The 27,183-nt window shown below is 37.9% G+C and overlaps 1 protein-coding gene across 1 annotated transcript; it reads left to right on the forward strand.

Moving 5' to 3' along the window:
- Positions 1-672: 672 nt before the first annotated feature.
- On the forward strand, positions 673-19,549 carry mtnr1ba (melatonin receptor type 1Ba). Its single transcript, XM_053647526.1, has 2 exons — positions 673-1,988; positions 18,626-19,549. Exons 1-2 carry the CDS (start codon positions 1,757-1,759, stop codon positions 19,489-19,491), a joined length of 1,098 nt encoding a protein of 365 aa, XP_053503501.1. The 5' UTR covers positions 673-1,756; the 3' UTR covers positions 19,492-19,549.
- Positions 19,550-27,183: the final 7,634 nt, after the last annotated feature.

The following is a 27,183-nucleotide window of genomic DNA, read 5'->3' on the forward strand; positions in this document are numbered from 1 at the left end:
CAGGGTTCGAACCACCAACCCAGGGGAGGGCGAGTGAGGTAAACATGCTAACTAAATCTAAAACTGCAAAATACTACAGTGTTTGTTGTGGTGTTGGTATGAGAGGGGCGGGGGGGTTGTTTCAGACAACAAAACTACGCACTTGTTTTCCTTCTTTTCTCCTCCACTCACTCTCTCTCTCTCTCTCTCTCTCTCTCTCTGCACATCTCTGGGGGTTTCCAACAATCTGACATCAAAGAGCAGACAGAGAGAAAGAGCGAGAAGCCTCGCGCTGCCACAGAATCCAGGCATGCGCTTATATAACACACTCCGCTAACGAACCCATGCGCTGGAACACACAAACCACCGAGACATCCCAACACACACCAGAGGCCGCCCACATATACACACCATGCAACATCATGTTGTTGTCGTTCAGTGTGCGCCAGTGTGATGGTTCAAAAGGCAATCAAACACCTGGATCTGAGTGGGTCGGTTTCGCTTGCACTGTGACTGTTTGACAGAAGAGGCGTCATGGGACGCGTGCTGGCTCGAAGAGATAAAGAGCAATATATAACGTTATTCTCTCTTCACTGTCTGTATTTCTTCCAGACAAATCCCACTCCCACTCGCTGTTTTCTTGTGGTGTTTCCATGATGTCTTCTTGTATGTCTGTCTTGTACGATCTAGCTGGATCTCTAGCACCATTTCACAGTGAAGCGGACCTCAGTGAAAGCGGTTACACTACATGCTAGCCTCAATAAAGAAAAAGTTACGCAAAATCTACCAGACAAGGACACGCACTAGAAACCCCATCTTCCTCAGCACCACCTGGAATGACTGAAGCTTCACCCAGACCAGACCTGATAAGACACGTGTCCAAAATAACGTCGGTTTTGACCCCAGATATGATGGGATAGATCACTACGGTAAATATATCACCTGCTGAGTAATATTTCCAGACACAAGAGCACACAGTACGGGGAAAAATCACTGACGTGAAGGATTCATGCTTTACCTATGGAACGCAGTGTTGCCTTCATACAGAGAAAACATTCAGCGCGTGTGCACACACACACACACACACACACACCCTTCCATTTCACTCCTATTCCGCTTCTGTTGCTTGGGGAACCATTAAATTGTAATTGAGTTCTGAGCTCGAGCCCCAATAATATAACACACCGCTCGAGCTCGTGTCTTTTTGTCCTCCCGCGGTTGAACGTATTTCCGTTAGTAAAGTTTTTTTTTTTTTTTTTGAGAGCGAGAGAGACTGAGCGCGAGGAGTGTTTAATAGCGCCCTGTAGGTGTGTATGCGCGCGCGCGTTTGTGCCAGTGCTACATGATAGCTGTAGCTTACGCAGGCCGATATTACACGCGCGCGCACCTCTCTTCCCGCAATCTGTAACAGAAGCTCTCCGCTCTGTATGTAAATGCCAAGCGACGAAAAGGGGAGGAGCACCGGTATATCCAAGCGCGCTGCGCGCGAGACTCGACTCTCGACTCGACACCCACCTGTCTGTGGATGGGATTTGGACCAGCGCGCGAGACACTCAGCAAGCGGGGTCGTGGGAACAGCGCGAGCAAGTGACTTTTCAGCAAACTTCGGTAGAGCAGAGCGCTGCTCGAGCACGCGAGACATAGAAGAAGCGCACGAGCTGGAAACTTGACGAAATGTAACGGATTCGGGTTGGTTTATTTGAGGTGTGTGTGTGTGTGTGTGTGTGTGGAGGCATGGCGGAGAGAGCGCGCGTCTGAATGAACGGAGTTGTCCGACATGCCCGAGGATGTTGCGCTCATTAGGAACAGGACAGGAGCGACGCAGGGTCACGCGTGGGGCGCCGAGGTGTTGCCCGGAGATGGAGGCGGCGGCGGCGGCGCGCGACCGGGACCGACATGGCAAGTGGCTGTGCTCGCGAGTGTGTTGATCTTCACGAGCGTGGTGGACGTGTTGGGAAACACGCTGGTCATTGTGTCCGTGCTCAGGAACCGAAAACTGAGGAACGCAGGTGAGCACGCGTGTTGGTCTTTACATGGACGATAAGCACACGTGTGTGTGTGTGTGTGTGTTATCTAAGTCGTCATGCATTATTGCTTTGACGATCAACAGCGCGTCTCGTGCACAACGGTTTCATTCACGTGCACTGTTGCAGCTTTTCCGCATCATGAAAAAAAAATGTTATGATCAATTTAAATGCGCACTAATGATTTTGCAATAAATAAACAATCCCACGAGCTTGTTATTACTATTATTATTATTATTATTATTGTTGTTGTTGTTGTTGTTGTTGTTGTTGTCGCACGTGCGGACGGGTGTTTGCAGCCTGTGGTGGAGGTGGTTTTTACACTGTCACTTGTTAATACACCCATCCTTACCAGTGTAAATAAATGTATGTGCATGTGGTTGTTTTATATATATATATATATATATATATATATATATATATATATATATATATATATGAATATGCATTGTTATGCATGCATACGTTTTTTTTGCATTTAAGTAGTTCATTAATATGCAATTTTTAAAAATGAATTAAACTTTAATTCACCCTTTGTTTCACACAGGAGTATGCTCCTAATACATTTGATTTTAGAGAGGGGTACATTTTTGAGCACCAAGATCAAAGCTGTCCAGATTTTAACGTAGCGTAAGGATAGCTCTCCTTTATTTTGGACAAATATGAAAGAGCGTACACGCTTGGGGGAAAAATATACTAAACTCTACCATTCCTTGCTGTGTTTGTGCCTGTAGTTTAGTATTTTTTTTTCTAAAAGACCTTCCCAGAGAAGTCCAGAGAGAATAAGAATATTAACCTAATAAAGGGGGGAAAAAGTGTCTGTATGAATGTAAAAACATACAGTACAACACACAGTATACTGTAAAAAAAAAAAAAAAAAAAAAAAAAAAACAGTGCAATGCTTTTACACACGCTGAAGACTGAAGAAAGACCACAGACCACTGTGATGGCAGAGATGATACAACACCAACAATTAAAAAACAAGACATTTCCAAAACTAAAAGGTGTTCAAATGATTGTTTTTCTTTCCTTTATATTAAATTGTATAATAAAATATGAAAATAGAACAGGAAATAGGAATTTTCAGTGGGAAAAAATGTAACGTAAACTCGGCTCGTGTTTTATTAAAGGCGGTTCAGCTATCATCATCGTAGTTCATATTATAGGTCAAAGCCCAGGCAGGTAGGGTCATCACAGGAATATCCGTCTAAGGCTCGGAAAGGCACATACGACAAACCAGACTTTGGAAAGACACACAGGGGTATAAATAGTCAAACTGATCACAAACTAAGACAGTACAGCTGGACACAATCAGGTGACGTGCAAATGACAGGACAGGGGTGAAGGAAAATAGATGGAAGGAAGGAAAATAAACAACAAAAATGTATTAAAATGAATTCAAACCTGTTATGTTATTAATACCAGTTACATTCACCCCTCAACCAAAAATCTTGAAAGTATGTGGACACCCATATGTGGTTCTTCTCCAAAGAATTCTGCAGAAGGCCTTTTACGGCATGCTGTAGCTTTACAACAGATGGGCCTAGCCCTAACCTGTTCCAGCGTGTCAATGCCCTGTTGCACAAAGCGAGATCCATAAAGACGTGGAAGAATTTGTGATCTCCACAGAGCCCTGACTTCAACATCACTGAACACCTTTGGGATGAACTGGAACCATGCCGTCTTGTCCAACATCTAGTGGAAAGACTAGACTCCATGTTAATGCCCATGGTTTTGGAAAGGCATGTTCATCAAGCATGAGTGGTTAGCTCATTTGCCTTGCACCTCTGCAGCTGGGGGTTCGAATATCACCTCTACCCTGTGTGCACCATGCTTTGATTGGGGGTTTCCTCTCCCAGTCTGAAGACATGCGTTGACATGGTTGGCATTTCCAAAATGTTCTGTAGATTGCGTCCTGCGATGGGTTGGCACCCCGTCCAGGGCGTCCCCTGCCTTGTGCTCCAAGTTCCCTGGGATAGGATCCAGGCTCCTCCACGACATAAGGCTAAGTGGCAGTACGGAAAATGGACGGATGTTCATCAAGCACATCTGGTTTTGATCGGTTTGTGCACATACTTTTGAGCACAGAGTGTATGTGAAGGCCCTAAAAAACCAGACTGAACTATAGTAGGAAATCCATTTGTGGTGCTACCTCCCATTAAGGGTGAGAAGAATCTAAGCGTGATCAGACCTTCTAGAATTATACATTATTCACAAGCTTCATAAGATTCATTATCATGGAACACAAAACAAAGCAATTACTGACTGGGATTTCTTGCTCGTTGATTTTGTAAACCCCTTAAGGATAATCTGTTTTTAAGCCATGGTCTTTAAAAGGTCTTTATAGACTTTCTTGACTACCCTACCAGTGCACGTGATCTGACTTTGCATACTCCATGCAACCTGAGTGACTCAATGCTACCCCGCAGGTGCAATTATATCAGGAACGGATTTGCACTTGATATCTGAAATGCTCTGTATTTATAGTGTTTAGAGATCTCTCCACTGAGTAATAGTCTGTCCTGACTGGCTTTCTTCCTCTTGCCTCTGGGTAGAATCATATTCGCTCAATAACCTTTGACTTATTGAATGATCTAATCCCTCCAAAGGGCTTGTTTTTGTCTTTCTGATAATCAGCAGTAACTAAAGAACTGACTTCTGAATCAGCTTCTTCGGCTTCCTAAACAAGCAGGTGGCTGATGCTCTACAGGAGACTGTTTTGATGCTTCTCACTACCATTTTAGTCCTGTAGTGTGGAATTGAATCACACTGTTGATTCCAGTTTGTCTGAAAGTTTCCCATGTGAGCCCCAAACATTCAGTTAAGTACCCTCACTTCTTTTGTTTTGTTTTTTTCGTCTTGTCCACGAGCGTGTTTCTTTTGTTCTTTAACAGCAAGCTGTTGTGCTGTATTTGCAGCTTCAGGAAGAAGAGGCATCAAAGTCTTTATGAAGCTGCTGTGGTCAACAACTACAGGGTCTCGTTTGAACATCACATCAACCGGGAGTCTCAGAACCCCGCCAAGCATAAGGTGCAATGGTGCAAATCTGGTTGCGTCAGAGATTCTGAGAGTTAAAAAACCCCCCTGGGATGGTAGGATGTGTATTATCAGCTCCATACAACCTGAGAAGTTCAGCAATTAACGTACTCGCAAAGTTGGCTAATTTGCGCATGGGAAGGCATGGGCTAGCTTTGTGAAATATGACCTGTGACCATTCGCACATCTCCTGAACGCCGTTTGCCGCTTGCAGCACACCAAAATTTCCAAAGAACTCCATGGTTGGAGATGCTTTTTATCTTTGGCAAGACTTGACATAATGATTAACGTCTTGTTCCATCTTAGGCCAGTAAAAGTCATACTAGTGATGCACAGAAAGGAAAATTCTGGGCCGAAAACCGAAACCAAAAATGTTTTTTTTTTTGTTTTTTTTTTTAAAACCATTTTAAAATAGTTTTTTTTGTTGTATAATTCTGTTTTTATCAGACTTTTTGATTAATTTCCTGAATTTAATGAATCTGAATTGACAAACTACAAGCCAATAAAATGTCCACATTTTTTATTGAAACTAACTCATCAAAACAAAAACCATATTAAATATATTATTCTTCATTCAGTTCTGTAACAATCAAATTTAACAGATTTTTTTTTTATCCAATTATATAAATAATGTAACTTTAACTATTAGGATATGCAAAACAGCAGTCAAGTAACGAACTTAGCAGCTCTAGACTAGCATCCTGCAAATACAAAAAGTTTAAATACGCTACACAATCATTTTAACGCAAGCAACAGGCAGAACACAGAACGGCCGAGGGCCTCCATTCGGTCGTTGTTGTTTTTCTGTACTCTGCATATAGAACAGGACGTCCTGTTTTCAGGTGGTGTACAAACCTGTCGTGGAAAAGTGCTTCAGCACCGTTCAACACTGCAGATGGCAAATTCAATGTCCTTATCAGAAAGTATTTCCAAACCGCTGACATGATCGGCCTTTGAAATCTGAGCGGTGAGCACTGAGGGGCGGGGCAGGGCGGGGCAGGATATATTTTTGGCTCATATTTTTGGCCCTTTTTCAGTTTTCGGCATAAACCCTGCATGGAAACTGAAGCGTTGTTGTTTGTCCTTGAGGTCCCATGAAGTCATGAATCCCAAACAGTGCTTTGACTGTTGATAGAGACCCTGTGGAGTATACCATCTTCCACATTGTTTGCTGAGAGGAAAGACTTTTAGAAGAAGCCGTGCCTTCTCACATTTTGAAGGTGGCTTTTTCACAGATTCCAAAAGGAATAACCAGTGCTTTGCGGTCAGGGGCTTGTTTCTGACTTTGCTAGAGTTCTTTAAGCGAAAAAAACATCAGGAGGGTTTCTTGGGCTTCCTGCATGGACGACTATTGAACAGACTGGACAAATTGCTCTGCTTGTGACTATGATGCCAATTTCCAGCAATTGTGCGTGCAGTAGGGAACCTGGACCACCTCAGCACTGTAAGAAACGGGCAGGCATACTTTTGGAGCTTATTGGCGAAACGTTTTGCAGACGTCATTTTAAGTTTAAAAGAGGAAGAAGCAGCCTTTATTTTTTGTGTATACTTTACAGCACTGTGAAATTCTTTTCTTCGCATATTCCAGCTTGTAAGGACGTTGGAGTCAGAGCACAGGGTCAGCCATGATATGGCGCCCCTGGAGTATAAAGGATTAAGGGACTTGCTCAAGAGCTTAACAGTGACAGCTTGGTGGTGCTGGAGCTTGAACCCCTGGCCTTCTGATAAGTAACCACAAGCCTTAACTATTGAGCAAGCACTGACCCATGATGACATGATGGTGGCATTTTCAGGCTGCGCCACACAGGGGAGTTTCTCCATCTCTCCTCCTGGTCAGACCCATCAATCTCAAGGACAGTCATATCCCATACGCCACAAGATCAGATTGAAACATTTCAAGCATTTTGGGTGTATCTGGTGACCTCCATATTAAACCAGAACTATGTCTTCACTCAGCTCTTTGTCTTCAGATATCACCGTCTCTTTGACCATTCAGTTTATGATCAGGGGAACATAATATAATTCACTTCAAGGTTCAATTCCTTGCAAATTCTGCACTGCCTGGGCATCTTCACGCATGCACACACACTGACACGCACACCCCCCCCCCACACACACACCACTCCAAACGTCCATCTGTATGATTTCTTTTGAGGGTTTGTTTCTCTTCACCCACACATTCTCTCTCTGGATGTGGGCCTATTAGTGTAATGGGTGCTGCACCTGAGATGTGTGTGTGTGTGTGTGTGTGTGTGTGTATTTGGACTTCTGACTCGGTCTAGACAGGATCTGTATCCTCCAGCAGGCAAAAAATAAAAGATAAGATGGCAAAGAAAGTTCTAACTAGTCCCCATGATCTGTTGAAGGATGCTGTGCCATCCTCTAAGACAACCGACGTTAATCCCCCTGAAGGACCCGGGTCACCAATATAGCTAGTCATAATGGTATTGCGATGATAACTCTGCTTTGTGTAGTGATTTGAGGGGATTTATTTATAGATATAATCTATACACTAGAGCAAAACCTGTCCATGTATGTAACGTTATGGGGCAGGACATCTTGGACAGCCGGATTATTGTCTGTTTTTTATTTTCCTCCTTGGTGCAGTTTGGTGTCATTCCACCTCCTGTTTTCTTTAGTGTTGTATGATAATATAGCTCCACTAAAATGTGGAGTTGTGATAGATTTTTTTCCCTACTTGTTAGATACGTTAGCCTTGTAGCTCCTGTGCAAAACTAATGGTGTGTGTGAAGCAGTGTCAGTAAGGCTGTGCACCCAGTCAACATTTAAACTGTGGTGTGAAATCCCTTGACTATAAAACCGTGAAAGAATTATGTGTGTGTGTGTGTGTGTTGAAAATTCCCAATCCTTCACCATGCAGCCATTAAAACATGAAAGTAGTGTGTGTGTGAGTGTGTGTGTGTGTGTGTGTGTGTGTGTGTGCGTGTGTGATTCCCATCAGTATGATGGAGGGTGCTCCTTGAAATGATGACTCATCATTTGCACACTTATATAGCTAAAATTCTTTCATCCCTTGCACACACACACACACACACACACACACACACACACACACACACGGGATTATAGAATTGAACAACGGACAGTAGGTCTTCCAGTTTAGTGTGACTGTGTGTGTTGAATTGTGGGTAAAAATCAAATAGAATTATGGGCTATTTTGGTGAGACTGATTGTGGCAGATGGTTAAGATGATACCCCATGGCCGACATAATCACCTTACCTTGATTATATGATGAATTATGGGCAAACACAAGTGGAATTATGGTTGAGATTGGATCGGATTATAGGTAAACTCAGGCGGAATTATGAGTAAATTCAGCTTTAGTTATGAATAATATCAGGTGGAGTCACTGCAGGGGTTAGAAGTATCTGTGGGTCAAGGAAACTTTTCACTAAAACAAAATAATTGAAGACTTTTTAAGAGCCAGATCAAATTTAGCATTAAATCATGCTGGATTTAAAGAGACGATTCCATGTTATGGTATAAAGCTATGAATTACTGTTGGTAGTTAATAATAATAATAATAATAATAATGACCACCAGGTGGCAGCTGAGTGAATTCAGTTCACTTTGTTTGTTCTTTGAAATATCCATCCATCCATCCATCTTCTACCGCTTACTCCTTCTTCAGGGTCGCGGGTGAACCTGGAGCCTATCCCAGGGAGCGTCGGGCACGAGGCGGGTTACACCCTGGACAGGGTGCCAGTCCATCGCAGGGCACAATCACATGCACACTCACACCCATTCATACACTACGGGCACTTTAGACTCGCCAATCAGCTTACCATGCATGTCTTTGGACTCGGGGAGGAAACTGGAGTACCCGGAGGAAACCCCCGCAGCACGGGGAGAACATGCAAACTCCACACACACATGGCCCAGGCGGGTGTTCTTTGAAATAGCTATTGATAATTTAATAGAAAACTGATAATAAATAACTGCGCTGTTTTGTTTCCGGTTAAAAAATATACACTATATGGCCAAAAGTATGTGAAAACCTGACCACCCATATGTGGTTCTTCCCTAAAGCGTTGCCACAAAGTTGGAAGGACACAGTTGTATAGAATGTCTTAATGATCTGGCATTCCCTTGTGCACAAAACAAAGTCCATGTAGACACGGTTTGCCAAGGCTGGAGTGGAAGAACGTGTGCACAGAGTCCTGACCTCAACCTCACTGAACATCTTTGGGATGAACTTGAACACTGACTGCACCCCAGACCTCCTCACCTAATATCAGTGCCTGACCTCACTAATGCTCTTGTAGCTGAATGGACAAATCCTAAAAGAAAAGCCTTCACAGAAGAATAGAGGTTATTATAGTAGCAAAAGGAGGGGAGACTAAATCTGGAATGGGATGCTCAACAAGCACATCGATCGGGTGATTGATCGGGTGTCCACATACGTTTGACCATAAAGTGTAAATGTTTGTATAAATTCAACAAATCACGGACCCTGAATTTCCCCCGAATGCAATAAGTCCTTTCAGGCCTTAAGGAAAGATATTTGTTAGTGTGCATACACAAACCTTATTGAGATATTAAGGGCAACATAACGTGGAATTATGGGTAATATCAAGTGGGTCAAATCAGATCAGGCCAGCACATGTACCGGACCGTTAAGATGTGAGAACTTAGCTTATTATTTTAAGGCACGATTTCTTTCCTGAGTTTTAACACTGAGGTAATTTCTACATGAAATTAACCACAATTATGGGTAAAACTAAAGATATTTTTAGTATTTAATTATCTTAAAATTATAGTGTAGATAATAATAGGAATTATGAAATCTGGTGAAACTATGTGTAAAATTATGGGTAATATTGTGAGGAATTACAGATAAAACTGGGTGAAATTATGGAAATAATTGGGTGTAATTATTGGTCAAATTGAGTGGATTTATGGCCACAATAGGAGTGAGGAGTGTGTGTGTGTGTGTGTGTGTGTGTGTGTGTGTGTGTGTGTGTATTGGGAATGCTGACTCTGGATTTACGGTTCTTGCACTCTCTCTTCTAATGGCCTCGCTGAAGACATGACAAACATAATCCATTTTGCCTGCACTGCGTAGTGCTCGAGTGCTCTGCTGCTTTGCAATCTTGACTTGCCCAAGATTATTTTGTCCAATTTCTGTATCTTTCTCCAGCAGGCAAAAAAAATATTTAAAATAAAATAAAAATAAGATGGCAAAGAAAGTTCTAACTAGCCATTCACTGATCAGCGCAGCACAAATTCCCCCAAACTTCTACTCTACAATATTACCGCTATTCAACAGTTCCTATAACAGATGGCACACAGGAATAAGAGAATATTTGAAACTATTTTAAATAGTCCTAAAATTCTTAACGGAATTGACGAAGCCCTTGAAAGAAGCAATAATAGACGGTTTACAACTTTTGAAATAAATAAATGAAGTGTTTACAACAACATTACCATGTTCTGTTACAAGTAAATAGACGTGATGTGATACTAAACTTTTAAAATAATAGGTAGATGTGGGCCTCCATGCCCATGTCTTATACCATATATGATGTGGGTGGAGGGTGGTGGAGCCCACATCAATGTATTTTAGTATGTAATGTAATGACTGGAGTGGATTTACTGTAATCTATATGCATGAACAAAACTTGACCATGTATATAACATTATGGGGCTGGACATCTTGGACAACCACATTATTGTCTTTTTTCATTCCGCCCCCTGTTTCCCATAATGTTGTATGATAATATAGCTCCACTGAAATGTGTAACGCTAGATTAAATAGACTTTCGTTCCTTGTTAGATAAATTAGCCTTGTAGGTCCAAAGCAAAACGAAAAGTGTGTGTGATGAAGTGTCAGTAAGGCTGTGCACCCAGTCAGCATTTAAACTGTGGTGTGAAACATCACATACAGCACATACACAAACATTTATAGGAGATTAGAGGTAACATAAAGTGGAATTCAAGTGGAAATGGGTAAAACCGGTCCAGCTGGACAGTTAAGAAGTGAGAATATAGCTTATTAAGCAAGTATTTTGTCATGGCACTATTTATCCCTTCCCTATCCGAAAAGTCAGGGACCAATGGGAACACGCTGAGCAAACATCTCACTCCGAATATGTTGAGCAAAATCCACAAAAACACGATATAGCTGCTGAGAAAATACATAGGGCGTAAGGGTGAACATGAAGAGCATAGGTTAATAAATAATAAATATGAAATTATGTATATGTAGTTTTACTCTCATTGGTTCCTGACTTTTCAGACAACCTGCAGTATAGATAATTATAGGAATTACAGATGAAATCAGGTGAAATTCTGTACTGTATAAATGCTGTTAAAACTGAATGGCTAAAATAATTACAGATAAAGTGGTGAAATTATGGGGGGGATAATGGGTGGAATTATGGGTAAAATTGAGCAGATTTATTGCCCAAATTGGAAGTAATTATGGGTAAAATTGTGTGGAATTCTGAGTAACTTTTGATGAAATTATAGATGAAAATGATTGGAATTATGGGGAAAAAATTGGATGATGTTATGGGCACAATTGGGTGGAATTATAGGTAAAATTGTGTGGAATTATGGGTACAGTTGTGTAGAATTATGGATAAAAATTGATTGGAATTATGGATAAATTTTTGTGATGTTATAGATAAAAATGGGTGAAATTACAATGAATTGTGTGGAATTATAAGAACAATTGTGTGGATTTATGGGTAAAATTGTGAGGAATTATGAGTAACTTTTGGTGAAATTATAGATGAAAATGGGTGAAATCATGGGTAAAAATTGGATGATATTATGGGCACAATTCGGTGGAATTATAGGTAAAATTGTGTGGAATTATGGGTATAATTATGGGTACAATTGGTGGAATTATGGGTACAGTTGTGTAGAATTATGGATAAAAATTGAGTGGAATTATGGGTAACTTTTTGTAACATTATCGATAAAAATGGGTGAAATCGTGTAAAATTGGATGAAATTGCGGGTACAATTGTGTGGTATTGTGGGGAAAACTGGGTGAAATTATCGATAACAATTAATCGATAAATAATGAATTTTGAGTACAATTGGGAGGAATTATTGGTAGAACTGGGTATAATTATGGGTACAATTATGTGGAAGTATATTGTAAGTACATTTGCATGGAATTATGGGTAAAATTATGAATGGAATCAAGTTGATTTTATGAATTAAATTTGTTAAACCGTTCCAGAAGGTTAAAAAGGAACTGATTTTTGGTTGCATTGACATTTTATTTTACATAGAATTATGCATCCAACTGGATGGAATCATGGGTAAAACCAGGTGGAATTGTATAGTGGGTATTTCTGCACCTGGTGGCAAGATGCTAGACGGCTAAAAAGAGACTGTAAAGACGAGAAGAACAGCACTGTCATCTTCTTCCTTTTGTTATTTATGGGATTAAGGCCTTGATGTTTAAGAAGGTCAGAGAGAGAGAGAGAGAGAGAAAGAGAGAGAGAGAGGCAACACTGAGAATGCTCATGCCAATAAAGCTTAAGGAATTGCTATAAGGAGGAATGAGCAGGAGAAACAGAGGAAAGAGAGAATGACATTTACCTTTGATTCATCTGATGCTCTTATCACTGCTCCACTCATCCGTCATTTTGTCACCATTTGTGTAGGAAAGGAAAAGAGAGAGAGGATGAGTGTGTGTGTGTGTGTGTGTGCATGTGTGCTTGGCTTTTCATCTAAAAATGTCATGACAGGCCAGTTTACACACTGGCTATCTGACTCATCGTTCTCTTCCATCATATCCTCTCCTTTATTTTCTGCTCTTCTTCTTTATCTTTTGTAAATATGAATGATACTCATTTTCGTGTGTGTGTGTGTGTGTGTGTGTATGTGTGCGTGTGTGTACGTGTGTTAGTTTTTTTTTCACAAGGTGACATTCAGTGTCTTGTTAATGCAGAGTGATGCGTTTGCAGATGTTACACATTAGTGAGCATACAGCACGATAAACTGTGTGTGTGTGTTTGTGTATGTGTTTGTGTGTGTGTTTGTGTGTGTGTATTTTGGGGGGAGTATCATTGTTGGCGTTCCTTGATGATGACCCATGTTTTATGAACATCTTTTCACCTAAAATATTTAATATGCAGTGAGGGGAAATACAAGCATTCGTCCTGTATTGTTTTTGTTATTTAACATACTATCAGTGTGTATATCCTCTTCAAATTTACATACATAATGTACTTCGACATTACTACAATGTGCCGCAGCACCCACAAGCCATACTGCATACACCTTGTCACATGACCTCGAGCACCTGAATCACGTTGTTGTCTAATTAGCACTATTTAAGTCGCGCGTTGTATAGCACTCCTTGTTGGTCTCTAGTCGTTGTCACCTGTACGCTTTGTCACGTTCGTGTTGTCGTCCAGCCTCAACGAACGTTTCATGCTCATGTTTCATAGTCTTTGTGTTTAACTTACATTCTCTCCATAAATAAACATTTTCCTGCACTTGCCTCTGCCTCCTCTATCAAATCCTAACACACCGTAATGACGGATTAATAAGAATAAAAACCCTCCGCTGAATGTTACTTAACAGAATGTCCAAACGTATTTTAAAAAGTCTGAAATTCCTCATTAGCATAAATATTCAGACACTCTCCTACACTCAAATATGAGTTGAGGTGCAGCGTATTTCCATTATCACTCTACTGCATGGGTTATTACATATACAGTTAAAAAAATGGATTGTACTTGAATTCGTTAAAGTCATAAAAATATATTAAGGGGTAGTTGGTAGATTGTTGCCGTATGGCAACAATGTGCAGTGGTGGAAAGGATCATATAATCAAACATAACACAAAATGGATGAGATTGCAATTCCAATTACTGCATTTTCCAGACTCTGAGTGGCAGAGTTTTGGGGGGTTTTTCACCACCTAGTAAGCATGTAAAAGTTGAAAAAATCTTCTAGAAAGAAATTACCATTGTTAAAAGTATGGGGATGGATTTACTCACTCAAAATACATACAAAAATTAGATCCAAACATGTTTTGGGTAAAGTATCGTTTTAATTCTCTCAATAATTCTTAATTCCTTCTCTTGAAACATAACATTTGCAAAATGTGTGAAATTACAACCATTTTTTTTCTTACTTTGAATGTGAAAAAGAAAATGTAAATATACTATTAGAGAAGCCCTACTGTTTTTATTTTTCTTTTCACTATGTATTCACTGTTTCAGTTCATGAAAGCACAAACCACAGTTCCATTATCGCATGTTGTTTCCATATGGCAACAATTACATTTTAACATTTAACAGAATACTCAAAATATATAAACTGATTTAAATGACAACAAATAAATGTTAAATCATATCAGATAGTGTTTCATTTTTTTCCCCTTTAAGTAGTTTCGCCAAAATATTGAAAACATATACAAATGTATCTCACAAATACAATTTTGAGAGCCCTCTGATGATGACCGTCACTATGCCATGTGATTGCAGAAAAGGAAGTGCAAATGGCACTTCCTGTTCATGTGACATGGCTGCTTTTTTGTTATGTCAACGATAAAGTCCCCTTTTTCCCCAGTTACATAGGAAAATAGTAGTTTTTTATTATTGCCTATCAAAAAATTTGATGTAAATGAATTGTTGCCGTATGGCAACATCATGCAGTAAAGTGTTAACCATGCGATGTTTCTAGAATTCTCAACTGGTAAATAATTTTTTATCAGACATGATTTGAAAAGACACATTTCTGGCTATTTAAATTCTCATAGCTGATACAACAAAACCAAACCATGAGGTCAGAGGAGATGTCAAAGACGGGATTGTGTCAAGACTTAAATTTTGAGAAGGGAACCAAAAACATTTCTGCTGCATTGTAGGTCCTGTTTAATTTTGTTTATTGCATATGACCAATGAGTATCGATGTGGTACCACATGAGTGAATCCAAGCTCCTGTCTGTAGTGACTAGAAGAAAAAAAAAATCCTAAAATGTTTTTAATGTTACGTGTTGATGATTAAATTCTCAATTACTAAACAAACAAAGGTGAAAGGTATGATGGTTGTGAGTCATGGTTCAGCGGTGAGAGGTCTTCATTTGAAATATAGCGCACCTCAGAGAGGTCGAAGATTCTAATGATGCTACGATGTCAGTGAAATTCGATCAAGAGCTGACAGGCAAACACACACACACACACACACAGTAGGAAAAAGAAGCTATAATCTGGGTTCCGTTCCACGCCGTCTTAATTTGTTTCCGAATATCTAAAGCAGACAAACACATTAATTATTAATACGTTTATCTTATCTTTGATACGTACACTTTGTTAAACCCTAATTAGAGATTCAGTCCTAGCTACAGGTGTAAGCTAAATTCATACTACGGCAGTTTTAAACAGCTCAACACGGGTTTGAAATCCAGTTTAGATTTTTTTGCTGAAACGAGCATTTTCAGCAAGCTAGATTTTCAAAGCAAATGCATGCAAGGAGAAAGAGATGGAGGGAGGGGGGATTAGGGAAAGGACAAGCAATAACAGCGAGATGAAGAAAATTATATAGGGAGAAAAAAATGACGGAGTGAATTATTAATTCATTATAAATCTGTGCGAAATCACAATATATTTAACACGATCAAGGCCCATCAAGTTCTTAATGCGGATTTACATTCATATAATAGAGCTAGAGAGCATCCCAAATGTTTTCTGGACACTATTCCATAGTTTAAAGCGTGATAATGCAAAAACGTCCTCCAGCTTCCATCGACGTTATCCACAACTGACTAAACAAATTAGTGTTGTGTTTCAAACCGCATGTTTATGTCTAGACCAAGTACTAAGTGCACTATTACATTTAGTGTTTGAATTTTAAAAACCTCTAGATTACACATTCTAGATTAGTTCATACTTTTTTTAAATTTTAGATCCGAGACATGGATCATAGCGGCGATCACAACAACGGTGGTATGTTATTAGAGCTCATCAGTCTGTCTAAATATTCACAATTCGACATGGAAACTACCACGTTAGTGTTTTGGCTCTAACGTGCCATCTACTGGATGCCACTTTTAATCCTGCAGATGTACATGCAGGGTATGTAGGCGAGTGCGAAATTAATGGCGCTCGAGTATACACCCTGCCTTTTATAGGCTTGTTGTTTCTTCATTCATATGTCATTGAACGTCTAATCATTAAGTTTTTTTTTAATTAGTACTAAATCATGAAAAAGTGTTTAAAAGTATTAATATGACTATGAAAGGTCATTCAATTTTATTAACCATGATAAACCTTGATTTGAGCTACAGTTTGAAGACAGAAGAATTATTCCATGTCCGTTTTGTCCTTTATGCTCTATAAACCCCACCTCTTCCACTCTGTGGTGCATGATGGGACATTTAATGAAAAGGTGTTCACAGTTTATTCCCCAGCCATCCATTTTGCTTGTGTATTTGTTTGTACTTCTAACCGGGCTGTGTCTGCCTACAGTGCATAAATAGTTCGGACAAAATATGAAAAGTGGGAAGCCAAGAAGGTCAAAAACGGCCATGTGGTTATGTGGGAAACGAAAGGAGTCAGAAGTTGACTGGTATAATACATTGATATGGAAATCCCAACACTCTAATATTCGTTTTGTGCTATAATGGAACAGATAATGTGGTCACGAAAAGTTACCAAAGAATCATTTAATTAGATTGTCTGTGTTCAGATCAGATTTTAATACTTTAACTTTACTCCGCTAGCTAAATTACACGAGCTAATTAGAGCGAAAGAAATTGAGTGTGTAAATCTCAAAGGAAATCACTTAAGCTACATCGTTCTTGCTGTGAGTCCGTGTGTGTTCCTGTTGATGAAGCTGCTCCTGCTACATGGTTGTTGTTTTTTTCAGTACGTTTACATTCTTGAGACATCAAATTTGCATTTCCAAGTCCACAAGGGTGTGTTAAAGTCTTGGAGTGTGGGTGTGTGGGTGTGGGTATGTGTGTGTGAATTCATTAGCAGAGCAAGAAAGCATCCCTTTGTCTCAGGTCATTAATGTTTTAATTATAAATTAAGGTTTAATTACCGTGTGTGTGTGTGTGTGTGTGTGTGTGTGTGCGTGTGTGTGTGCACTGCTTTATAATTCTATCATTTAATCACGGCTGTGTATATATGTGTGTGTGCTTCATTGAATTCTGTGTTGAACTCTGTCTGAACTCATCACTCTTGTTTATAAATGCGCGCGCGCACACGCGCACGCGCGCACACACACACACACACACACACACACACACACACACACGCGGAGCCAAAAACACATTGTGTGTGTCTGTTTCATGGTATAGATCATAGAGATGCTACTGAGTTGCTCCTGGATCACTCACCTATTCCAAGCTGTTGCATGTGGGTTGTGTTGTATCTCATGTTTAACGGATATTTAAAAACAGAGATCCATAAACATCTAAAGAGTAAAAAAAAAAAAGAGAAGTCAACTTAAAAAAAAGTCTTCTTTAAATAGAATACGTCAGAAATCAACTTTAAATAAAGACAGAAAAAAGACAACTTTCAATAAAAACAGAGAACCTTAAAAGAAGTCAACTTAAAAAATATATTTTTTTAAATTTAAGAGCTCAAATTTAAGGAGTAGTCAACTTTTAAATAAAGTCAACTAAAACAGAACTTTTAATAAATAAAACTTTTTATCAAGAAAAAGCCAATATTAAATAAAAAATAGTCAATTTAAATAAAATGAGTCAACCATAAAAGTGAACTTTTTTTTTAAATGAAAAAAAAGAACTAAAATTTAATGTAGTGGTCAACATAATAAAAGTCAACTTTAAATAAAACCAACTAAAACAGAAATCAACATACACACATAAGTCTATCTTAAAAATAAAGTCAACGTTAAAAAGAAACTTTAGTCGACTTAAAAAAAGTCAACTTTAAACAAAAAGTCAACTTCAGAAAAGAAATCAACTTAAAAAAAACTTTAATTAAAAAGTCAACCTTGAAAAAGAAGCTTTTTTTTAAAAAAAAAATCTACTTAAATCAAATAAAAAGTCATCTTTAAAATAGAAATTAACTTAAAAGTCAAGCTTTAAAAAGTTAACTTTTTTAAAAAAAAAAAGAGAGATCAACTTAAAAAAATTAAATTATATAAAAAGTAAACTTTAAATACAAAAGTCAACTTAAAAAGTCAATTTAAATAAAAATAACTGAGTAAAAAAGTGAAATAAAAAAAGTTAGACTCTTTGTGAGTGATACTGATTTTATTCACCTTTAATTTACCTTACATTTAACACCCTTAACTGATTTATTCACGTTTAAAAAAGACTGAATTGTTCATGATGAAAATATGTCCAGTAAAAACAGTTATAGTTTGGCTAGTAAGCTACTAAATACAGTAATGTGCTAACATTCTACACTAACCATGTAGTTTAGTTCATTTTAATGTTACTTCTCCACATTAGCCATATTAGGTAGCTGGTTTAATATGGGATCACTAGACAGCTAGCTAATGTTCGGATAAACTACTGCAAACGCTGTCCGCAGGTGTGTCGTTATTTGCATGCATGGGTTTGTGTTTGTTATATATAATGTTAATTATCTTTGTGTGTGTGTTTGTGTTACAGGTAATGCATTTGTGGTGAGCCTGGCATTGGCAGATCTATTGGTGGTGTGTTACCCGTACCCGCTGGTCCTTCACGCACTGCTGCACTCCGGCTGGCTGCCTGGTGAGACTGAGTGTAAAGTTAGTGGCTTTCTTATGGGTGCCAGCGTCATTGGCTCTGTCTTCAACATCACAGCTATTGCCCTCAACCGCTACTGCTTCATCTGCCATGCCCACACTTACGCCAAAGTGTATGGCCGAGGTGGCACGCTGGCTCTAATCACACTTGTGTGGGCTCTAACGGGCATCGCCATACTACCCAATCTCGCACTGGGGTCACTGACGTATGATCCTCGCGTGTATTCTTGCACTTTTAGCCAAACTGCGAGTGCCGGTTACACCTTCGCCGTGGTGTTCGTTCACTTCCTGTTTCCAATTGCCATCGTAGCATTCTGCTATGCACGAATCTGGATGCTAGTGCTGAGCGTGAGACGGCGAGTGGCTAGCGACACGAGGCCACGCCTCCGGCCGAGTGAGTTCCGCCATTTCCTCACCATGTTCGTCGTCTTTGTGCTATTCGCCGTCTGCTGGGCACCGCTCAATCTGATTGGCCTAGCCGTTGCCATGGATCCACCCAAAGTGGCACCACTGGTTCCCGATTGGCTCTTCGTTGTCAGCTATTTTATGGCGTATTTCAACTCGTGCCTCAACGCCGTTGTATACGGGCTGCTCAATCAGAACTTCAGGCGCGAGTATCGGTGCATCCTGATGTCACTCTGCAAGCCCCGCCTCTTTCTGCAGGATACATCGAGGGGTGGAACAGAGCGAAGCAACAAGCAATCGCAGGGTAACAACAACAACGATCAGGCAAAAGCCCAGACTATTTAACGATCCAGGAATATCAGTACAATTATGGATACACGTTAGCAATACAGCATAAGACATTTCCTATCCAGTAATTCCCCAGCAGAACATGGACACAACGAGAGAGTGGGACAGAGAGTCAGCAACACCATTCCAATAACATTCAGCATTATACACTGTTCAGTACTGTTACTGCAAAAGATGGTGGAAAGAGACCTAGCTAAAGCAAATCAGTAATGCTGAACCAATTTCTAATTTCTATATCTAACAAAGAGCATCAGTAATGCTACACTAACAGGTAGAACATTAGCTATGCCTAACATCCATTTCACCAATCGGACGCAGAGACTATTTAACTCCAATAATGACAAAATTTACAAACTAAAACTATGAGAAGGTAGATTGCATATCTACTGTAGCTACAGTGTTCTTCTTAACAGCAACACAATGCTGAGAGCCAATCTTGCCGAAAGAAAATGGTGAGAGAAAAGGTTGAGGTCAAACAAACTTTTCCTTCCAGTAGCTAACAAAAAACAGTCTCCTCAATGCCAGTTAACCATTCTAAAACGGTTGCACCACTTACCCACTTACAAGTACGTGTAAAATGCTCTGTTAGCATCGTACAATTGCTCATTTCTCATTTTAATGGTTCTGATTCGGTTTATGAGTCTTTCACTTGTAAGGAAAAGACCAGGCATTGAATTTGCAGGAAAAGAAAAGCCATTTTTCCCCAACTCCACATTATAGCTATGCTCTTTTACTACAGTATCTGCAGTTTACAGGCCAAACGTGACCCTTAAAAGACTCCATTTCATGAGCATTTTCATGTCCTCTGAGTCATGACCTTTTAGACTACATTAAACTCAGTTCAACAGAAGAACTCATGTTGAAACAGCGAAACAGTTTCGTCCCGGTGCTATTATTGTTGTTTCTTTTGGGTGTGAATGCTGCAGTGATGGATCTCCAAGCATGAGGCATGAATTTTTTTAACAAGTTCAGTCGTTGGAACATCTAACACTCTTATACAACATAGTGCTCGAACATACATACAGCGCAACCATAAGCTGATCCACACGATACACAATAATCATTAGTAGCTTTTACCAACTAACAAAACTGTGACCATTTCAAGTCGCTCAAGTGATTAAGATTTCTAAAGTTAATAGCTCATTTGAAACCTTGCAGCTTTGAAATTGACATATTAGCTAAGTGAAATGAATTTGAAACTCGATTTTAAAGACATCGGGCTTCGCTTATTTATTTATTTATTTATTTTTGTAAAGTTGTGTGTGAATGATTTGTAAGCCGTACCGAACAAAACATTTTAGTAACGCTGATTTTCCTCATACTTCATACACAATTTACATTTGGTGACACCCACAAAATTCCATAAAAGGAAACCAACGTGATAACTAAAAGGTGAAAGAGCGCCACCTAAGTGTGGTCTGTGCTAAATCTTTCAGTAATGCAACTCAGCCATTGCAGTAGGTCAGCTACCATAGACACACACTAACTCTTCTTTCTTCTCTAGGGTGCCATTACTTTTGTCCTAATTGAATGGTTAGTCTTATTTGTCTTAATTATTTGCGGGAGATCTCTTATGATACGACTGTTTTCCCGAACTAACTGGATTTTTACAAATACCACAGTAAATTTTCCCACGAAAGATTTATGAATAAATGATTTTGTATCCAGTCTGAGAAATGAAGCCCAATGTGAAACAAATATAACATGAACTGTAGCAAAACAAACATAGCATTTTTGTCAAATAAAATGCACTAGTATAGAAAAAGCTGCACCTTAAGATCATAAAATCATCAATAATTTGTTAGCAAAGTTTGTACTTACCACTGTTGCTACCAGTGATGCTTTAAAAGTCACTTGTGTATTTTGTATATAATTCCTGCTTTAGCGTTCTGCTACTTTATTTTGCCCTAATGGTGGGGAAACTGTTATAACTAACTGATTAATGCACATTCTAAATTTAAATTATATTCACCCCAGGGATCCAATCATTTTATACGTCTACTGCAGCATTAGCAGTTTGGCTAAACTAAAGAGAACTTCAGCTCATTTATTAGTATTCATTCCCCCCAGCGCCCTTCCATATTCCATAACTGAAATTCTGCATGAGCGCTGTGTAAATCTGAACTCTGCATTTACCCTGCATTGAAATCATTTCTGTAATGTTTGCTCACAATTTCTAGCTAATCCAAAATGCTACAAAGAACACTTACTGCTTATTTTTGCATAAACCTCAAGTCCCAAATTGAGATTAAGGAAAACAATTTATTATCATTAGAATTTTACAAGAGCAGAAAAAGTGTTAAACCACAAGAAGTGGCCCAACTTTCTGACAGCAATATGCTAGTTTAATTCTGCTAATCATAATTGCGCACAAAACTTTCATCATAGCCAAAAAAAATTGTTTTTTAAAATAGTATGGATAATCTGAAATCATAAGTAAAGGTTTTACACACTAGTAAAATAACTTGGAAATGTTCAAGCAGAGCAAATAATTGTGCTACTGTCTATAACCTACTTCTATATGTGTTTGTGTGTGTGTGTGTGTATGTGTGTTTGTGTGTCAGGTTTAATTTTAAATATGGGGACCACATGAACACCTACAAAGTAGGGACTTTTGAAAAGCAGAGCTATTCCTTACATCTTTTATTTTTGACCATCCTTGCAGTGTGATATCCGTGTGTGTGTGTGTTAGTCAGTTACCGAAGACTTTGAACTGTGAGCTCTTAACTCTTTTTATGTTAATGTGCCTGATGTTAAAAAGCCTCAAACATGTCACTTCTGCAAAAGCAAATTCCATAAATGCCTCAAATTTACAAAATTACATTTAATTACATTTATTACATCTATTTAAGCCTCAAAGTCAAACCAGTTAACCTGTGTTAAAGCTTTTGCAACAGTGTGGATGTTAAGACTGTACTCAGTGAAGTGTAACATTATACACACACACACACACACACACACACACACATATATATATATATATATATATATATATATATATATATATATACGATTCAATGAAATCGTTGTTAAAATTATGTATTATCTTATGTTTTATGGTTTAATATGTTTTAAACATCTTGGAAGGATTGAAAGGATTCTGGTATATTTGCGAGAAAATGGCCCAAATATTAAGTAATTCATACAGTATGTTGTATGATTTTTCTAGCAAAAACAGCATTTTAGTTTATAAAGAATGATCTATATAAAATGTGTTTTGTATGCCAGTGAAAACTCAAAACAATTTATCAAATGGAAATTATGTTGTTTTTAAATAGTAGGCCTTTGTTAACTTAAATTTCCAACAAGTTGCCACAGATGTTTTTTTGTTTGTTTGTTTTTTGTTGTTTTTTAAAAAATGGATGTTGAAATCCATCTAAATTCAATTTTCAGAGTTTTACAATTTCCAACTTGGTGTTTGTGCCCTCATTAACCTCCCATCACCACTCAGAAGTGCTGTACATGTCAGCTGCTTTATACAATTGTGAACTTTGTAGTCAATTTCTATTAATGTCGGATAGTCTAAGAAATAAAACCATTTTGGAGCTTAGAAAATTAAACAATAAATGTAAAAAATTCACTGCTTAAGACCTATAAACAGAAGCCAAATGTTGGGATTTTAAAATGAAGTGTCATTTTGCAGAAAAGGTTGTGAATTTAATGTCATATTAATTTTTATGACCTCAAACTTCACTTGAGCTCATAAAGTAATGCAAAAACACTTGTTTGCTGTGTTTGTTTAAATGTGGGGAAGTCAGTGAGGGTGAATTAAACACAAGTCTTAGTACAAAAAATTCCTCAAATATACTGCTCTATAGTATAGAGTAGGAACATGTATATCATATAAACTGAAGCCTTGTGGGTGAATTTAAAAGCACAATCAGACTGATGTTAGGAGACTTTCTTCAGTTTACAACTCTAAAGATTATCTTAGTAACATGTTTTTGTCACACCAGTGTGTATGTCTATGCATTAAACTCATCTCACCATCTGTCGTGATGATGATAACTGGATATCTTAGTATCCTAAGCAAGTGTCCTAGTATGTATCGAGAGTATTTTATAACTGTGCTTATGATTCTTTGCAATGTTGTAGCATTACTTTGAAAGCATTTTAATAAATAATAATGCTCAATAAAGCTTGGGTAAAGCATTATAATTGACTATGACAAACATTACTATTTTATTTATTTCATTTAAACAGTTTAACATCAAACAAAAGTATTTATATTGAGTAATATACTGTATATCTCTCATAATAAATGACATAAGAAAAAAATACTTAACATGTACAGGTTTTATGTCATCCCAATATTATAGTACTTTATCTGAGCTTTATGTACCATTATAAAAATTTGTAAAAATGTTTTCACTACGAATTATACGTGCAGTTATGAGTCGTTCCCTTATGCAAGTATCTTAGTAACTTTGACGTACAATCTGTGACAATGGTGAGATTGAGTTTTATTCTTATCTTAGTAAAAACTTTCTTTCGGGATTGTGTATTACCGCGTACTCTCTCTTCTTAACAACACTGACAATGTACGTACCCTAAATATTAAATTGTTACTACAATTTTATTTTTATTTGTTCTTGTATCAAAGTAATTACTGTAATTAAGCTACTCTGATTATCTTGGATCCTTTGAGCAAAAATTTTTGAGGCAACTCAATGGGTAAATTTTGTATTTTAATTCAGTTATTGAAGTTTTTTAACATATGTTTCTTTGTTGTTTGTTTTTTATTATTGTTGTTGCCCAAATTCGACTAAGTGATCGTATCATCTTTCATAACTAATGCACTTTAATGACATAGGTAGTTTAGCTAGGTATATGTTTAACTGTCTAAATTCAATTTGGCACCAGTTTTGTTTTTACTTCAGTTTCAATATTGACGTTTTCTTATGTCAAATAAACCACAATACCAATAATATAGGAAGTACCCAAATACCTAAATCATCACCATAGGGCATGTCTGTAATCATGTCGTAGGGCTACTATGATTCAGTAACCATAAATTCAGCTAGCCACTTTAGCTAATTAAATTCAGTCAACTTTGTAAATTATATCCTTGCACAATTTTTTTTTCATTATTATTATATGTTCTTTTATTCTTGCAAAATAATCAGGAATATTTCATTCATAGCTACTTTTTATTAGCTATCAGCGATCACTGTTAGTCTTGAAATGATGAGATATGTATTGTTTAATGTGCTCATTATAAGTCATTTTGAATGCTACATAAACTACAATCCTAATTAAATTGGGAGGTGTTCAAACTAAAAACAAAACATGGTGCCACATTGGATCTTTAGACTGAGGAAATATATGGAAAAAAAAAAACTAAGAACATAATATCACGGTTCTGTTCCTTTTTATGGGTCTCAATTCAATCCAAATGAATTTAGTCAAAATTCATAATACACAGAATTAAATGATGAATAATTAATATTTTTCATAATTCCTTTGATTATTTTTCTCAGAGTATATTGAAGGGACTTCAGTCTAACCGTAATGTTTTACTCAGTATTCATTTACTAACACCTGTAAGGAATATTTTCACATTATGGGTGTTTACACATAAAATCTTAGTACTCATTGAAGTACGCTTATCTTAGTAAAGAACATTGTCTCATGGTGGTGTGTTATTGACTTCAGAATATCACCAGAGTTTTATATTAAAAATTCACAGTTAAGTATAGTTTAAGTGATAATGTTACAAAGCCAAACACTTGTGATATTTCATACTGAAAAAAAAGACTGTGCATGCACTTTTTATTTTTATAACACAACATGAATAAATCAGGCACTAAAGTGTTGTTGGAGTGAGCCATGAGGCTGCATGCTAAGATTGAAAAATAGCAAAAGGGAACAAAACACATATATATGTTGTATTGCTGTGACTGATTGAAGTGTTTAATTTCACATGTTAATAAAACTTTTTTCTTTTTAGAAGATCTGACTTTCTGGTTGTTGAACCATGCACCTAAGTTCGTGTTCAATTATTTCCCTCCTTATCTATCTATCTATCTAACTATCTATCTATCTATCTGTATATATATAAATATATATATATATATATCAAATTCATTTATTCATAGAATGTATCATGCTGACTAGCTTTTCAGTCCGTACAGGATTTCGTGAATTCGTCGTTGTGATTGTTGCGGCCGAAAATGCTTTTTGCTGCGTCTTTTTTCAAGATTTTTTTTTTAGGAAAACTACTCGCGAAATAGTTTTGCACGGACTTTCGCAGTGATGTTTGTTGATAAACAAGACCTTTTAGCTGTACTCCTGTTTGATGCATGTGACTCGAAGATGGCTTTGGCTGAATTCGCGTTGTGATGACGTTACATGACATGTCTTTGTCCGAATCTGCGGAAAATATGCTGTAATTTTGAAAAAAATTCATAAAGGCTCCTCCGAATATTGCGGAATTTGCTTGGTATTGCGTTCATTTGTGCAATGAACAAAAACCCCGGGAGGACTGTATTGTTACTGAAATAAGGGCGAATTAGAGTATCCGTCTACTGGCATGTTTTTGTGGAGGTGGGAGGAAACCGGAGAACCCGGAGGAAACTCCACATAAAAGTAGCTCGACCTCTGGATCAAACCAGGGACCACAGAGATGTAACTTAGCAAATATTTAATAATTTACAGCATGTTACAACAGTATACGAAGTCTTTTAGTGGAGATATTGTGTATTTTTGTCATATTAAGACTTATGAGTTATGGTTAAGCGTTATCACGCTGTCCATCCTATTTTTTCCTGCAGTATTCCCAAGATATAGGCGCTTCTGGGAATTGTAATCAAAAATGGTTCCAGGTTGGGTTTTTTTTGACTGAGTGCACTTGGAAAAAATTTATGTTACTTTTCAGAGGTGATCCTCAGGGGTCGGTGCTGAGTTCTTTTTTTTTGTCAGCATGGTGTCCCTTTTCTTACTGTATTGATGTACAGTTGCTTTTTTCAAAAACGGCCCAATTCACAGCTCACTACATCTCTGCTCAATGCCTCTTGAGGTAGAGGAGTAAGAGAACGACAGAACAATAGAATGATAGAACGGCAGACATAGATGGATAAACAAAACTTTGTGTATGTGTAAGTTACATAATGTTACCAAGTTCCATTAACTCAGATGCCCCCCCCCCACACACACACAGAACGATCCATCCTTCTATTATTCATAACCCTTTCCACTTTATCACATTTCACGCTACAACACAACTCCATTCAGTTTCATAAAAGAGCCACTTTTAAAAGTTTAATACACAATCACTTTTATAATTTATACCTCTCCCCCCCTTACTTTATGCTATTGCACTCTCTAACAGAGAAGAAAAGAACATACTGTGGATTGTGTAGTGAAATGAGACAAGATGGAGAGATGGAGAGAAGGACAGTGAAGAGATGAACTGAAGAAGTGGCTGATTTTTGGTTTATTTTTGGAATAATTTCCTTAATCTCTTACAGATTGTGGTCTAAGTGGCACAGTCTTGGGCTTTGACTCGTGGAGATTTTCTGAAATAATTATAATAATAAAACATTATTTCTTGATCAATGTACAGACTTACAAAACAGGAAGAAATGTGGTTGAGAGGATCATTTCCATTTTAATTAACAGGAATCTGCAGATTAGAATAAAAACTAAAATGTCACATTAAAATCTTCCTGCTTGTCAATATTTATGTGC

Source organism: Ictalurus furcatus, chromosome 17 (genome assembly GCF_023375685.1).
Source record: "Ictalurus furcatus strain D&B chromosome 17, Billie_1.0, whole genome shotgun sequence".
In the NCBI taxonomy this organism is placed as follows: domain Eukaryota; kingdom Metazoa; phylum Chordata; class Actinopteri; order Siluriformes; family Ictaluridae; genus Ictalurus; species Ictalurus furcatus.

Bases quoted from the DNA above. Each gene is read 5' to 3' on its own strand.
- mtnr1ba (XM_053647526.1), top strand. From the start codon at position 1,757: ATGCCCGAGGATGTTGCGCTCATTAGGAACAGGACAGGAGCGACGCAG. The intron at 1,989-18,625 runs GTGAGCACGCGT...TTTGTGTTACAG, and splicing joins CCGAAAACTGAGGAACGCAG to GTAATGCATTTGTGGTGAGC.